At 32.9% G+C, this 16,857-nt stretch overlaps 2 protein-coding genes across 6 annotated transcripts; one reads left to right on the top strand and one right to left on the bottom strand.

Moving 5' to 3' along the window:
• The first annotated feature begins 4 nt into the window (after positions 1-4).
• Positions 5-16,760, top strand: LOC105283018 (cytochrome P450 4C1). Of its 4 annotated transcripts, XM_026974992.1 has the most exons (14): positions 5-1,125; positions 10,278-10,458; positions 10,584-10,693; positions 10,989-11,079; positions 11,190-11,384; positions 11,488-11,554; positions 11,734-11,860; positions 12,047-12,128; positions 12,213-12,325; positions 12,443-12,680; positions 12,793-13,823; positions 14,168-14,251; positions 14,434-14,529; positions 16,074-16,162. In XM_026974992.1, exons 2-11 carry the CDS (start codon positions 10,287-10,289, stop codon positions 13,131-13,133), a joined length of 1,536 nt encoding a protein of 511 aa, XP_026830793.1. In that variant the 5' UTR covers positions 5-1,125; positions 10,278-10,286; the 3' UTR covers positions 13,134-13,823; positions 14,168-14,251; positions 14,434-14,529; positions 16,074-16,162. The 4 variants fall into 4 exon arrangements, with proteins under 4 accessions (XP_026830793.1, XP_026830792.1, XP_011343712.1 ...); XM_026974991.1 differs by lacking the exon at positions 16,074-16,162 and having other exon boundaries at positions 14,171-14,251; positions 14,434-14,742; XM_011345410.2 differs by lacking the exon at positions 16,074-16,162 and having other exon boundaries at positions 14,434-14,742.
• LOC105283050 (F-box only protein 21) lies at positions 1,435-13,582 on the bottom strand. 2 transcript variants are annotated; one of them, XM_026974993.1, is made up of 8 exons: positions 13,501-13,582; positions 5,354-5,635; positions 4,075-4,519; positions 3,817-3,962; positions 3,600-3,705; positions 2,714-2,914; positions 2,525-2,611; positions 1,435-2,029 (listed from the first exon to the last, which is right to left on the bottom strand). In XM_026974993.1, the coding sequence occupies exons 1-8, from the start codon at positions 13,521-13,523 to the stop codon at positions 1,901-1,903; spliced, it is 1,419 nt and encodes a 472-aa protein (XP_026830794.1). In that variant the 5' UTR covers positions 13,524-13,582; the 3' UTR covers positions 1,435-1,900. The 2 variants fall into 2 exon arrangements, with proteins under 2 accessions (XP_026830794.1, XP_026830796.1); XM_026974995.1 differs by lacking the exon at positions 13,501-13,582 and adding an exon at positions 5,811-7,681.
• Positions 16,761-16,857: the final 97 nt, after the last annotated feature.

Raw genomic sequence — 16,857 nt, 5'->3', positions numbered from 1 at the left:
TGAATGCAAGATATAAATATATATGCAAATAGAAAATTGAAAGGAAGAAAATAAGAATATATGTTAATATATTATAATCTATCTATTATGTATCAGGTTTGCTTCTACAAGACGAAAATCTTGTTATATTTGTAATGGTCAATTTTGAACAAGTAGATATTATAAAAGGCATAAGTTTTATTTAAGCAAGAATAGCCCGCCAAAAATAAAAAAAAAGGTTATTTTTTAATATCAGACGTAAGACATCAATAATTAAATTGTAAACAGCATAAATTACAAAAAGCAGCGCAATAATTCTTTTCTAACCTGGTACTAGTTATATCTCAAAAAGTCACACGTATTATTCCATTTTTCCGAGAGAATTCGTGTTTGATATCACAAAGTCAAGCTCTGATGTCGAAAATCACTAAGCGAACGTTATTATATTTAATACGCACGAAACCGACTCGTTGACATCGACCCACATTCAGAACGCGCTTCTAAAAAGATGTTAGCGCACTTTTTTGTCGCTCTATCTTTATCCTTCATTAGGCATAGAACGACAAAAAGCGCGCTAACATCTTTAGAAGCGCGTTCTGAATATGGGTCATCATTTAAGTTAAGCTAGACATAAAATTACTCATGAATTATATAAGTATTACACGAATTATCCCGGTCAAAATTCAAGCACTTTATTATTATAACCGTATATCGATTATCGATATGTCATTACCGACATACCGACGTTACCGACCAACATAACAATAATGTTATTTAACAACAGATATACTTTGACTATATAACCATGCACACTGAAATGAAATTTACTTTCATAAAGTGTCGTTAGATGGTGACACCACACTCTTTTAGATGTGCAAATACTGCAAGTTACTTTGGTGTCTTTCGCCGCGGTTCTCGGCTTCTCGCACGAGTTACTTTGGTACGCTCAATTTATATAAACATATTATACGCATACGTGAAATACATGATCTGCGCGATACACGTAACGTAATATGATGCATGCGTAGACAGTTTGGTTATATTATAATGAAGTGGTTATAATGAAGAGAGAAGTGTAAATAGAAATTTCTTAACATCTACAACGTGCAGAAAACTGTCGAACGGGGATGCTTACGTCAAAATCAGGTAAGAGGTAAATTTTACTTTCAGCATGTTTTTAAATTATACGTTCAATGTAATAGAATTATACAGTCGTATCACTATAATAATATCGTACTATTCGATAAATCTCACTGGAACTTTTCTCATGCACTTATGGTAAATGAGTAAAATATATCGTTCAATTCCTTTTTTACTTTTATAAAATATAGTTTTATCCTTGTGAAAATTTAGTTGAAAAGTAGTACATGTTTCGAATTCTAGATCGCAAATATAATAATAAAAAATAAAAGGAAAAGGAAAAGGAAAAATAAAAAACAGTAAAAATAAAAGAAGCTGTCTTATAATTTATTATTATTATTATTATATTTATTATTTATTATTATAATTTATTTGAAGATAAATATAACATATCATCTGAATATTTATCTACTAGTGCTTTGTTTGGAACATAATAAGTATCTTCGAATTTACTAAAAAATCTGCCAATTTCACTGCTGTGGATAAGGTCTGGTGTCTTTCTCGTTACCTTTGTTAAACGATCTAAAATAAAACAATATTTTAATAAAATTATTTTGTTACATACAAATACACGCACACGTTATTATATGCAGTAGATATATATACTTCAGAATAATATAATTTATATAATACAATCTGTATTCATACTTTCCAAGCTATTACATATTTCCCCATTGTTAAGAAGTATGTGATACTGCACAAATGGATCCTTGTTAATAATTCCCTCATCCATCTTTCTTTTTTTTGAGTATCTTTTGATCACGTTTTGATTACATTGATCCTATCCAATTATCACTCCTATTTTACACAATCCGGTTGCCTGAGCTCTTGAGTGATCCATTATTACGACCATTCCAATCGCGAATCTCATTCCTGCAATCCTCTTTTTTGGTTCAATATGAGTATTTACCTGTGGAAAGTGTAAAATAATTACTGATAATAAATAATTATTTCTATAATTTCATATACAACACATTCCAGAAAACGATGATTTCTTTAAAAAGAAGATAAATTGGATTAAAAGACTTGTCCTGTCTATTATAATATCTATACATATAATATATAAATATAAAATGTACAATTAATGAAATAAGTTGTTAACGAACTCGTAGTAAAGGTAATCTAGAGTTAATAACGTTCGCAAATTGCTCAAATTTGATGCAGATTTACGATTAGGATCTATATCTTTGTACATGATTTTTATGCACTTGTCGTTTTGTTTTGCCGATCCTATTATCTTGCATAAAGAGACCATCGTTTTTAGGACGTTGACATAAAATAAAACATATAACTATACGCAAAATATTTTGCTTACGTTCCTTCATATGTGTGCATTGGTGTATGACCTTACACATGCATGCACGTATCGCACACATACGCGCGCACACACACACACAACACATACCTGATATTTTTTCTCGCTGTTTTGTAACTTCTCTAATAGCGCTTCAAAGTATCTCATATTCCTATTATATCCAACGGTATCAGTGATCTACACATACCAAAAAACACAAAATTATTTTGAAATATATCTTTTGCAGCAACTGCTTTATCTTCTATAATAATATGGTGTTATAAAGTAATTATTACGTACCGTTTGCAATGTAGTTACAACAGTTGCTAGACTCATATTCATGCGCTCATGGTGTTGTTGTAATGAGCAGAAATTTCCCAAATGCTCTGGTTGCACCAAAAAGTGCAGCTCCATACATTCACTTTTCTTAAATTCTATGAGTTTATCTCCATTAGGATTCTTGCAGGTTGTCTTTAGATATTTCATTAATGCTAATAATAGCTACAACAAATATTATATTCGTAAATAAAACTAAAATTTAAAAAAACAAAAATTGTTTTTGAATTTGAAAGGAATTATTCTTTAATGTGTCATTGATTTAACATATCTCTGCCAACTTTTGTACGTCCAATTATCTTATTATACATATGTACAGGGTGTCTCACATAAGGCGAAAAGCCTTTCGCCCACAGGTAGATCTCGTCAAATTGAATTAAAAAGTCCTATATCATTTTGTAATTAACTAATGTAAAACTTTGAGATATTAATGAAAGAAAATTAGCGAATTAGTACGCGCGATGCGGTGGGACAAGTTTTGTAGGCGCGGCTTTTAACGTGCGATGTCAACACATCCTCTCTATGCTGTAAACATGCTGTTTCATTCGCAATCAGACTCTGCCTTATTACCTATCAATACCGGTCGCGAGCGTCCGTAGCAACGCGTCTAAAAATCGCGCCTACAAGACTCGTTTCACTGCATCGCGCGTACTGGATTGGCGACCCTACTAATAACTCGAAATTTTATGTTGCTGTTTGCAAAGTGGTACAGAACTTTTTAATTCAATTTGATGAGATCCTGTGGGCGAAAGGTTTTTCGCCTTATGTCAAACAGTAGAATCGTTAATTTTACGAATTTTTGTTCAATTAACAGTATAAATGTAGTATACGAATAATTGTAATATTCCACCTCTGTGGAATTTATTTTCGCGACATGGAATCTCATGGAGGGTCTCTTAAGGACCCTATTATGCAGAATATCGATGATGAACCAGGTTTCTTGGATATTCGGATCACTGCAATAAAATAATGGAAAAATATATATTATAAAATATATATAAGTTTAACAGAGGAAAATAAAAATTTAGAAAAGGTATATAATTGGGCTAAATTGAAATTAGTCTTACTATTTTGGCTTCCAACGTAACATACAATTCTTCTTAGAATTATCACACAGAATAAAGATTGGTGCACAATATAAACCCAGTCTTCTTGCAACACTGTGGAATATGATTGCAAACGATGCACTAATACCAACTCTTCTTTCTAAAACCTGTCACAATTTATAAGACATAAAAATATTAATATTTATAAGAAATAATAAGTATAAAACTATACTTATAACATTATGTGATGATAATAATGTATTATAATCTGTAACTTACGTAATTTATAAGAATATTTTCTGGAAACAAACGGGGATCATTTATATTCAGAACGTGGAAATTTAATATGGTGAAGAATATCTTGCGCAGAATATTTAGAATTTCTATTCCATCATTGTAGTTCCATTGATCACTATAAATATTATTGTGTTTCCACAACGAAAATTCTTCCTGGGATACCGAGAATATAGGATGCGTAGGACAGTGAATTTCAAGGTGATCCATTACTAGTTGTGTTATATTATCCAGTTGTGTTTCTATATGTGTGTAAGAGACATCCGGTCCACACCAATGTGCGATAAAGGTTGCCCCTTCTTCCAATAAAAACTTCTGGTTAAGAGGGCGATTTATAAATTTTGCCCATATGCTTCTTGCATGACAATGCTTTAGATGTCGAAGATACTTTTTACTGTAATAAATATCTGTCCAGTCCTCTTTATGTCCACTAAAAAGTTTTAACATTTTATATACCAAACCTTTCACTGTAAAGCACTCGAGGTATTTCTTGTCATTGTTAAGCAACATAAGTACAGTGGCAGTCATCTATTTAAGTGCTATTCAAGTGACTGGTGTACCCTCTGTGCTGAAGTATTTCTTCTTTAATTTCTTAAATCTTAATTTATATTCTTGAAAAACATTAACTACAGAACTAAATTATAGCAAAATTTTGGAAAAAAATTAAATATTGAAAGTATTCATATTCAGATGTACCAGCACGCTCGAGTATGTTCGAGCGCCGCAGAGCGCATGTAGTTTCCTTGCTCAAGTACCTACACTCGAGCATTGTGCAAATAAGTATGTGTTAATTTATAATAATTAATTAAGTCGTTAGACAAAGCGATGAGACTGACTAAATTCAATATTCACTATATTCTTTTTTATACAAGAAGTTGTTTTCTAAGATACGTTTATCTATTTGCAATAAAATTGAATAATCTGTACGCAACAGACATGTCCTTAATTAGCTGGCCGCCACTGCACATATGTTCATCTCAAACACTGATAACTTTTATTTGATTGTGTATATGAAATAGAAACAATCGCCAAACGCATATATGCGTCCATAGTCCACGCCGATAACTTTTGCTTGATACATATACATATGTGTCCATAGTCCACGCCGATAGATTTCGCCGGACGCATATATGCGTCCATAGCAGTCAAAGGGTTAAATATGCGATAAATATTTTATCTTTTTAATACGTATACATATGTTGTAATAACTATCTAATTACTAATCAAACGTTTTAATAAATATTCATTGTTTATTAAATCTTACCGTTCAAGTAAATTCATTAACTCATCTTTAAGAAAATAATATTTGAAAGGATGATTCATCTCATTTGGATGAATCAATAAATAGAGATCTGTTTCATCGACTTCTAATTGATTACATATTGAAGTCGATTTTTCCGTGTGGTCATAACGGTACTTCCTGCTCATCTGTGCCAAAAAATGCCGTACTTGTTTCCTATATTTTACACCTGTTTGTACTAATTCTTTAAAATCTATATATTGTTCGCGTATCTCTTTTGCACAAACTTCATTCCAATAAGGTCCCCTAAAATAAAAATATAAGGAATAGTATATTTAATTTTGCAAATCATTGTGCATATATACATACACTGTCATAGTAACAAATTTTAAGGACTTTGAAATTAAGAATATTATTTTTATGCACAAATTAAATGTTTAATAGAATGTACAATAATAGTAAGACAGTCTTTCTGTATTACCTTACTTATGATCATTGTATTTATGACGCCTTGTACTGTGTCATAACGAGAAAATAGTATCATATAGAATTTACTCATAAGTAAATTCTATATTTTATAATTGAAACTCTATAGTTTATGTCACGTACACCATAGATTTTCAGTAATGGCAGTGAATTTTGGAACGCAGTCACTGCATTGACCCAAGGTCCGTAGATGAATGGCGGCCACTACCTTGCAGCTGTTTCTTTGCCGGAGCTATCAGTTTAAGAAGAGGTTAACAGTAGATAAGAATTGTTCATGAAAGTTAATATGAGTGAAATAAGATGGAAAAATAATAAAATAACAGTGTTTGGAAAATAAGATGAACATAATGAATTATTTATAAAAGTTATTATAATTTATCGCATAGTATTATCACATAGTTGTATTGCAATTATGTATAGGGTGCGTTCAGGATGACGATTTAATATCTGTTTGCACTAACTGTAGTGCACACTACATTACAGTCAATTAAAGTGAGAAACAAAATATATCTGTCTCACTCCGTCGACCCAAAATGGCGACCGTGCGAAGACCTTCCCTAACGTGCGTCGTCTGCTCATCTACGGACCTTGCATTGACCTAACTGGAATGCGCACCGCCGCTATTGTTCTCGCGTCACGCTTAGAAAGAGAGAGCGAATAGTAGGCATTGTTGTCTTTTTCCAACATATACAATTTAAGTTAAGGTTAGGTTGTATGATATTGTCCATAGACCATAGTAAGAATAGACCGAGCGTGTTCTCTATTGCAATGAATATCAGGGCTGCGTTCCGCTATTCACCAGTACTGAACCTTTCAGTACCTGCCAGTACTGAAAATCTATAGTTTATGTCACGTGAAATGTACTAGAATATCTATCTGCCCACCCAGACGAAAGCTCTCCGTTATTATTTACTACGCCACGTGATAGACTTGCGAAGAAATTCAGTTAATTGTTTCAATAGCGTGGACTTTGCTCAAAAGTAGAACACAGCAGTATAAATACGACATACTCATTCATCCCAAAATTTGTGAACACTAATCCTTTTATTGATTGCATAGAATGAAAAATCCTTTTCCACGATTAAAGTATAGGTACATACAAAATAGGGTGGCTCCCAACTCGGAACAGAATGAAGGAACATGAGGATGCTTTTAGAAATGAATTTAAAAGCGTAGTAAAAAAGATTAGTGCTTATAAAACTTTTTTGTGAATGTCACAATCGTGACCAAGAGTAAAACAGAGCACAAGATTAGGTCCTTAATACCGTGCAAAAGGATTTTTCATTCTACGCAATGAAAAGATTTATTTAAAAAACTCATTCATTCCGTCGGTAATACACGAAGGAGTTCACTAGCCACTCCAGCTTGCCTTTAACTAAATTGAACAAATTTTGAAATAAGTCTAATTACAAGATAAAAGAAAACAAAAAATACCTTTGATGTAATTTTAGTTTCCAAAATATGTTGCTCTTGTTTTCGACGATTTCATAAAACCGCGTGCAGGTGGAAGAAAAATTTATAACGTCTTGAATGCTGATAACGTTAGTGCACAGAATGATATCTATCAATTCTGTAGGAAACTCTGTTATCACAACCATTGCGAAGACAATTCAAAAAGAAAACCGTATAAATGAATTTATTATTATTAATATTTATAAACTTTATATATTGTGCGTCACGAAACGAACACTAGTCGTGTTTAGCTGTCCAAGTACACTGTCCAAGTAAAATTCAGTGAAATGAAATTCAATCCAGTGAAGTCAAAACGCTGCTCACCGTAGTGGAGGAGATGACATCCCTCCACCGTGAGCCGCGGCCACGTACTGAGTCTCTGGTCACGTGACTTCATCGCCTCTGGGAATTGGTTGGGGGTATTATAGGCTCCATAGGTCGACATTTTGGAGTGAGAAGAGGTTAAAAGCGTGGTCAGTTTGTTGCATTACACAATCAGATCTCTCCGTAAGTGATACATCATTAATTAATCTTGGAAGTATTTGCCTCTTCGATCTGATATACATGAAATAAAGTTACGAATATACATACTATTTTCAGATTTCCATTTTTCGTGCAATTCATAAATTATAAAAATGCCTAAATCCTGTAGTGCTCCCAGATGCACTGCAGCGGTTTTTGTATGCTTCCAATTCGTAACTCCAGCAGTATCAATCCACGCTTTTTTTATTTCTGGATCTTGCGGAAATGTTGTCAAATAATATCCTTGTTTGATCGTATTCGTGCATGAGGCAAATACTTTCAAGATTAATTAATGATGTATCACTTACGGAGAGATCTGATTGTGTAACGCAACGAACTGACCACGCTTTTAACCTCTTCTCACTCCAAACTCGACCTATGGAACCTATAATACCCCAACCAGGGCTGCATTCCAAAACTCTACTCTGAGTAGCGGGATTACCTCTATCGCGTTTGAGTAAGAAAGATAGAGAGAGAGAGAGAGCGCGCACCCGGGTAGAGTTTTGGAACGCAACCCAGAGACGATGAGGTCACGTAACTCAATTCGCCACGCTCTCCCTCAGAGGCTCTCTAGGGCTGCGTTCCGATTCCTTACCCAGGTGCACCCGCTGTGTTGGAGTGAGAAAGATACAAGAATGAGATAAAAAGAGAGAGAGAGAGCACCCTGGTGCGGAACACAGCCCAGTGAGGTCCCAACAAAAGTGTTGGTCTCAATGGGATGCTCTGGTTGTAAAGGATAGTGTTCTTTTTAAGAGGTGGGAATCCCCGAGTCAGGAAAGGAGTGTTCTGCAGATTGTCGTTTCCCGCAGCATAATTAAAGATATATTGGAGAAGGCTCATGATATATTTTTGAATATATTTTATATATCATGAATATGATCATCTATAAGCAAGATTTGAGGGAGAACATTTTTACACGTATCAAAAGTTTTCGGATCTCTAATCTTGAACGATTCACGAAAATAGATTCAAGGGTGCCTCTTTATTTTCCATTTAATAAGTCAATGCAATTGTCTTGATGCTTTTTTTATCATGCCGATAGAGATCACATTTAGTACGTGCTACAACATCAAATATATAGAATAAGGTAAGGGAAATTAGTTATGTTAAAAAAATCAATTATTTTTCTTTCTTTTCAGGGAAAACTGTACATATAGATAAAATGGAGATTAATACATTTCATTGCACGTCTTGGGAAAAAATTAACAAACAAAGTGGTAAAGTTTAATTAAGTTATTGGCAGAGAAATTGCGTAAAATTGCGCTGTGCATATAAATTACAATAAAATAAATGTTTAACTGAAATAAATGGTAAATAAATAAATAGAAATAAATAAACTGCAATGCATACAGGAGAATTATAGCGTTTTCTTTTATATACATTTTACATATAGCGTAATTCTTCTCGGTAAGTTGTAAAACGTCTTGAACAACAGCAGAATGTACGCTTTTGTGTAACATGTACATACGCATCTATCTATACGTATTGTATAGATTGTGCTAAATGCAAATGACTTGCTATTTGCTATAAATGCTGTTATCGTACTTTTTACTCTCACACTATTTACCATTATAGCTGCGCAAAGTACATTGTTAAGAAACTTGCGCAATACACAAGAAGTTTACGAATCTTGCAATTTCATTCCAATTGCAGATAAAAACATTGGTAGATTAATAAAATTAAACAATTTACTATACTATGCATTTCAATGCGTTTTAACATTGTTATTTTAACATGTATCTTGAATGTAACATGTATGTTTGTGAATGATAAAGCATTTATCGCGTTCATGATAAATACGGAGATTGAATGTTTCTTAAACTATGTTACTATTCCGGATGTTCTTTTATAAAGTGGTTGACAGTTCCACTATCGCTGTAGAGTCAGTGTCTTCAAAGTGACAGAGTCGGCAAGTAAACTTTTACACTTTACAATATCGTAAATGAAATATTTGCAAATTAAGAGATTTTAATAAATTACGAAATATCGTGTAAAGTAAATTCAAGAAGCAATATAAATTCCAGAATTGAGATAAAGTTTATATATTGGAATATATATTTTCATATTACATATATGTATATGTGAAATGTTACATAGTAAATGATTTTATAAAATAGAAGATTAAATGGCTGTTTACAATACGTGTTATTATTTTGGAAGTTTAGAGTAGGCATTTCTGTTACGTAAATGTAAATATTAATTGCATGCATGCATGCGCGCGCACACGAATGCGTGTTTTTTCTACAATATACAAATAAATATATTTTCACAAACACTGTAATTTAAACGCCCTACACACGATCCGATTTGTAGATGATCCTGTAGATCGGATGGTATGTAGGCTTGTCGGAATGACTAATTTATGATTATTCCAATATCGAACGGTTCGACCACACGATCTCCTCACTTTAACACTCTGCAGATTGGATCGTGCGTAGGAGATTTTACACATTTATCTGATACCGTAAATTGTTTAACGTATTTTCAGATTACGAAAATGGATATCATTTTTTTAATATTATGCACTTTGTGCGCTGTTATAATTTCGAAAATAATGCCGATAATATATAATCAGTATGTTATTTGGCGCAAAATCAGACATATCCCTAAAGGCGAAGGATATCCTATCATTGGTGCGTCGCTACAGTTAATCAATCTGTCCGAGGAAGGTAAAGAATTTTGTGAACAAGATATTCTTTCTACTAATAGCATTTGTGTATATATGGATGGAAATCTGTATATCATCACTTTTGCTAGCTTTTATAAATTAATAGAACAATTAATAAATTTACAGACAGAGTAACCTTGTACTTGTCACATCTTTATAAGTTTAAAGAAGGAATAATCTTAAAATGGATGGGGGGCCAACCAGTGATTCATGTATTTAAGCCTGAATTCTTAGAGGTATAAAGGAAAAATGACAATAGATTACCGGATTTTTGCGATGTCGAAATGATAGTGATTGTAGAGAAAAATTATATATATATTAATGTGTGTGTATATATATACACATGTATAACTTTTCATGTGAAGAGGCAAGACACGTTTGAGTTTTTATCAATTCTAGCACAAGTTTTGTGATTCATAATGAATTATTGCTTAATTTTATACAAAAGATATATTTAAAGCTTAACTAATAAAACGAAAGCAAGATATCATTACAGCTTGTCACTATACAGTTAAAATTATATGTTAACAGATTATTTTTCCTAGTACCGTAAATATCGAAAAAGGATTACAGTATAAGCTACTGTGGCCTTGGTTAGGCAAGGGACTTCTCACCTCTACAGGTAAATGTAACGAAATTTTCATATGTGAATATTTAAAAGTTTTATTAAATATTTCCTTATTCTTAATAACATTCCGATAGTTGAATTATATCGCATTAATATTGTTTTAGGAGTACAATGGTTTCATGATAGAAGGCTTATCGGGCCGACGTTTCATTTTAGTATATTAGAGCAATTTGCCATAGTTCAATCGGAAAAAGCAGAGATCTTAATAAAGTGTCTTGAGAAAGAGATAGAAAGAAACCCAGGAAAAGCAATCGATATTTTTCCTTTCGCTATTAATGTCGTCCTCGATATTATATGTGGTAATGCATATATAATATTTTATGGCACCTGTGCATATTATTTTGTTGTCCGATTATATAGGACAAGAGAGTTATGATAGCAAAATTAATTATTACTTTACAGAAACAGCAATGGGCGTGAATGTACATGCTCAAGAAGCTCAAATCGAGTATGTCTCATCGGTACACAGGTACCATTATTATATATCATATAATTATGATATTATATTTATCAGCGTGGTACCATTATTAATAGAGCCATTAATTGAATCATTTACTTATTACGCAACATCAATAATTGTTAAATTTGTTGGTGGAATTATTATAATATACATGCGACGTTAATGATAAAATATGATTGTATTTTTAGAGCTACTAAATTAACACTCGAGCGAATGATTCGACCGTGGTACTGGCTAGATTGGTTATACTATCTAACGCCTATGGGAAAAGAATACAAATCATTATTGAATATATTGCATGGATTTACGAAAAAAGTATGCATCAGTATAAGTAATGGTGAATACAAATACGTGTAAATTATAAAACTGCGTTTTACCAGATTCTACATATTATATTATTATATTGCATATTATACTATTGCATATTATGTCTTACGTTACTTTAGATTTCAAGAGAGTTAAAATTTCTCAACAATAAAAATAATAATGATTCAATTTTAGGTGATAAATAGAAAGAAGAGAGAACGAGAATCTACAAACGACAATGTCATGTCAGAAAGTGAAAACGATCAACTTGATGCAGGTAAATCATAAATTATCATTACGCTCGGTTGTTTTACTCAGTTGTTCAGGAATTCTTCATTCACGTAATTCTGCTGTGCGTCAGGGAAGCGAAAGAGGAAAGCCTTTTTAGATGTGTTATTGGACGAGAATGAGAAAGCTGACACTCCTTTAACCGATGATGAATTGAGAGCACAGGTTGACACGTTCATGTTTGAGGTGAATCCAGAAGAAATGTTTACGCAAACACATTTCTTTTATATTATTTATTGACTGAATAACGATATACATAGATACATGTTAGTCTAAAATAATCGGAAAATAATCATAACGTAGGGTCACGACACAACCGCGGTTGCTATAACTTGGACACTCTTTCTCTTGGGTAATAATCTCGATCATCAAGAAAGAGTTCATGAAGAATTGGAGCAAGTTTTTAAAGATTCAAAGATGCCAGCTACCGCAAAGGAGTTGTCGCAATTAAAGTACCTCGACAGAGTAATAAAGGAAACATTAAGATTATATCCCAGTGTACCCATAATCACAAGGAAATTGGCAGAAGATATAAAACTAGGTATGAGAGGTCGACTCTTTTTATTTATATCAAAATTAAATATGCATGTTATTTTTCATGTTGAAGATTGACAATGTAAAGAACCTGCGAATATCGATTCATCTTGTTTTAGATCGCTATACTTTGGCGAAGGGTACTACGGTCATGTTATCAATCATATTAGCGCACCGAAATCCGGATGTTTGGCCAAATCCGTTAAAGTTCGATCCGGATCGATTTCTTCCAGAAAACTCGCAACATAGAAATCCATATGCCTATGTTCCATTTAGCGCAGGACCGAGAAATTGTATCGGTCAGAGGTTTGCTCAACTCGAGGAGAAGATTATATTAACGGCTATTCTTAGGAAATGGAGAGTGAAAAGCGTACACTCGCCCATCCAAGTTCCTTACAGCATTTCACTTATTTCTCGACCAAACAAACCAATACTCGTTCACTTTACGCCGAAAGAATAACACCAGCGCCAGCGAATAATTGTATCTCACGTTCGTGTCATTTACGTGAAAGTGCATGCCTATTGAGATGTTATTACATTAAAATGTATATGCGTAATGAATATTTACGTTAAAAATAAAAATCCCAGCTCCTAGCAGAACATAATTTCTATCATCTATAATTTCAAATTTCGCGCTGTCCTAACACGACACATACATTATAACATTTCGTCGGTATTACAGGTTTCTTAACTTTAACCATTTTTTCCGCCAGGCCCCTTCGTTTTTGTGCAAAGATCTTATTTGACGGTGCGCTCAACTAATTGATCCGCGTATAATATAATATAAAACATATAATAGCATTTATAAATATACAGTAATGTCTCACCGCCATACATGCGCTTCGCGCATGCACTATCGTGTTTCTTGATAGCCCGTGCGTGAGCCATCCTCACTGCCTCATCATCGTCATCTCACAGATACTTGGACACTAATGCATGCGTGTCAACAATGTGTCGCCATGTTTTACTTGTTTGCCATCGTGATGTGACTGGTATTGCGTCGCGATGCGTACACGTCTCGATAGTGTTCGTCGACGACGATTATAAATATCGAGATCGAGTGAAGGAGCAGATCCGCGATGCGAGATCATAAAATCAATATTTTCGTGGATAAGCATGGGAGTCTGCCACGTTTACGAGCATTATTAGTGTACATACCTGTATATACCATAGAATTTTTATTTCCTCGCAATGCGTACCTGATTGATTAGCACGCTTAATTGGTATACGTTAAAACGTGCTGATACGCCGATACACGATGTCTACTCTGCGGAAGAAAGCGGGTAGAAAGTCAATGATAAGAAGAAATGACGGCCTTGTGGGAGGTTAAATACTTTTTGCCAAATACGTTTAAAAATTTATTTCTCTAGTTCAATATTAAAATTTGCCAAATCCGAGAAAGCATAAATATGTTACCATTGTCTGTAAATATGTTTTACTTGTGAAGAACAATGTCGATTATATAAATAATTAATATATCTTAATATTTGGCAGCAGATGTAACTATTGACGATTTTGCTAACACTTTACGAATCCGTGCAAGACTCAAAAAGTCAGTTACTAATGTCTTCAATGAAGGTAAAACAATTATTTTCAAATGATTTTTGTTACATCTTTATTTTCGATATTTATTGATTGTATTGGTTGGAAAAAGATGTAGATGTGAATAATATAATCTGTACAACCGTTTTCAACAAATTTTAGTGTTCAATATTTTCACACTTGTAATATCATAAATTTATTATCAAAACGTTGTTTAGTTCAACAGGAAGCAACGATAGGAGAAGAGAAAGCTGAGTGGGATGGAACGGATGAAAAAAGTTTACCTCAAAATATGAAAGGAAATAATCACAGGGGTAAGTATAATATGGACTGCAATTGCATTGTAAGAAGTATCATTAATATATATATCTATGTACAGTAAACCAGGCCCCTATATAATCATGTATCGTGGTAGAAAATTAAAACAGTTTACATATAACCGGTGATTTGTCGTACATAGATTTATGTAGTGCAAAACATTCCTTGTATCATAGCAGAATTTATTGTTTATATGTGTCTGTGTATTTTTCTCTATGAATGTGTATACGTGTATACATACATTCTTCTTAGTTATGGCTGTTACCAATACAAGAAAGAGTAGTAGAAGGAAGTTAACAAATCAAGATAACGATGAAGAAGAAGGTAGATGCAATATGCTAATACAACATGATTTGTACTTCCAGTATAATAATGAATGTAAATATCGATTTCGTAACGGAAGTCTTATATTTGTTAAGTAGGAATTAATTACCCATTGGATATATGGTTTATTATTTCGGAATACATACGACCTGAAGCTGTAGGAAAGTTTGCAAGGATTTGTAAAAGTTCTTATTATGTAACTACTACTGGAAAATTCTGGTTTCATTTATACAAATTGTAAGATTAATTTTACTTTTTTTTATATACACATATAGATGTTTTATAATTGTATTAACTACTTGCGTTGGAATGACTTTAGACATTTTCCAGCTTTATAGTCCACTCTCCTACTGCTAAATTCTATAAATGGGTCGTGCGCGCGCGCGGTTACCGATTAATTGCCAGCGCAAGTGGTTAATAAACCTCAAATATTTATCATATTTAACTATATTTGATTGTATTGTGCAACAATGACTCATAACTAAATTGTTATGTTAGATATTACAAATTTGTACCAAATTTGCCTGAGCGTCTACAACCACAGTGCATGAGATTGCACGGATTGCGAGCTTGTGTTATCAGGGCATTACATTACAGTTATTTCACTACGTTATTGCAACGGGACTTGAGTGACATGTCTTATTTACGACAAGAGGAGCCACATTCGCTCGTCAAAAGGAAATGTACTCTTATGTGGCATAAAGTACATAATTTTTATTTATGTTTAAAATTTAACTTGAAGTAAATTGAAGTCGAGTAGTTCCTGTTTCATATATCTTTGACTTTTTTGCGACGGTCGACTGCGACTATGTCATCGCTGTGCGATGAAAATAAGCTTTGTGATAAACCAAAGAGATAAAACAAGATTAACATCATATTTGATATTTTGCGTCGTTAGAGTAACAAATAAATATCATTATTATTCGTTATAGATTCGTATATAAAGTTTTGCGGAGAGCACTATGATGGTTTCTTGCGCTGCATGCACTGAACTATACTGAAAATATTATATATAATTGATTATTAGAGGGGAAAAATGAGAAATCAAAATTAAGACATAGTACATAGAATTCAGCCAAAAAGAAGAAATGTAGAAACAGCTTTTTTTATCACTATAGTAATCATTCGTCGCGAAAGGGTTAACAACGATTGCATTGCTTATCTAAATTTATATTTTATTTTATGTTACATAATATTTAATGTTAATATATTTTAGGAAGGAAAAGTTCGATGGTACTTCTATTTTAAACTGAAGGAAATTTCCAAAACTCGTAATAATTCATTAAAGGAAAATACACAATGTAAGACTAAAAAAACCGAATTCCTCGAAACGCTGGAAGACGTTGCTGTTAATCCCGAAGAAGGTTGTAAAGTGCTTAAAGTAGGTGATATCATGAAATTGATTCACGAGTTTTCAGAAAAATCAGAACATTGTTTTTGTAATAATATTAACACACTTAATGATTTATATTAATGATTTATAGGTGACTTGTTTAAAATATAGTATGTTACCACCGGTACTTGGATTGGTTTTGCAAACGGTATCTATGAATTTAATGCCCGGCTTTAGAGAACACAGACTTCAACTTGGATTCGGAACATCGGATATCCCCAGTACATTAACTAATCAAGTAATACTTCGTGACGTTACTGAATACCGTATTTTAGATTGGTGGAATCCCGCTTATCCTCATCAGGACGCGAGTTACCCGATCGAATTACTGCAAAACGACTCTTGGGATTAGAATTTATGAATATAGAGCATTCTTATATTTTGTATATGGCAAAATAGAGAAACCTTTAAATTTTATAAGACGAATATCAACATGGCAAATGCAAAAATGTGCAGTTATTTAAATTAACATCTTTTCTTCCCAATAGTGAACCTCAAAAATGATCTCGTGTTATTAACATGGTACAATGTTAAAAGATAATAATAGTAACATACGAACAACATAAGAATCATGTAAAAATGCTTATATACATCAAATATGGTACAG

The sequence above is a fragment of the Ooceraea biroi genome, chromosome 14, assembly GCF_003672135.1.
Source record: "Ooceraea biroi isolate clonal line C1 chromosome 14, Obir_v5.4, whole genome shotgun sequence".
Classification (NCBI taxonomy): domain Eukaryota; kingdom Metazoa; phylum Arthropoda; class Insecta; order Hymenoptera; family Formicidae; genus Ooceraea; species Ooceraea biroi.
This window is presented reverse-complemented; position numbering and strand designations above follow the sequence as displayed.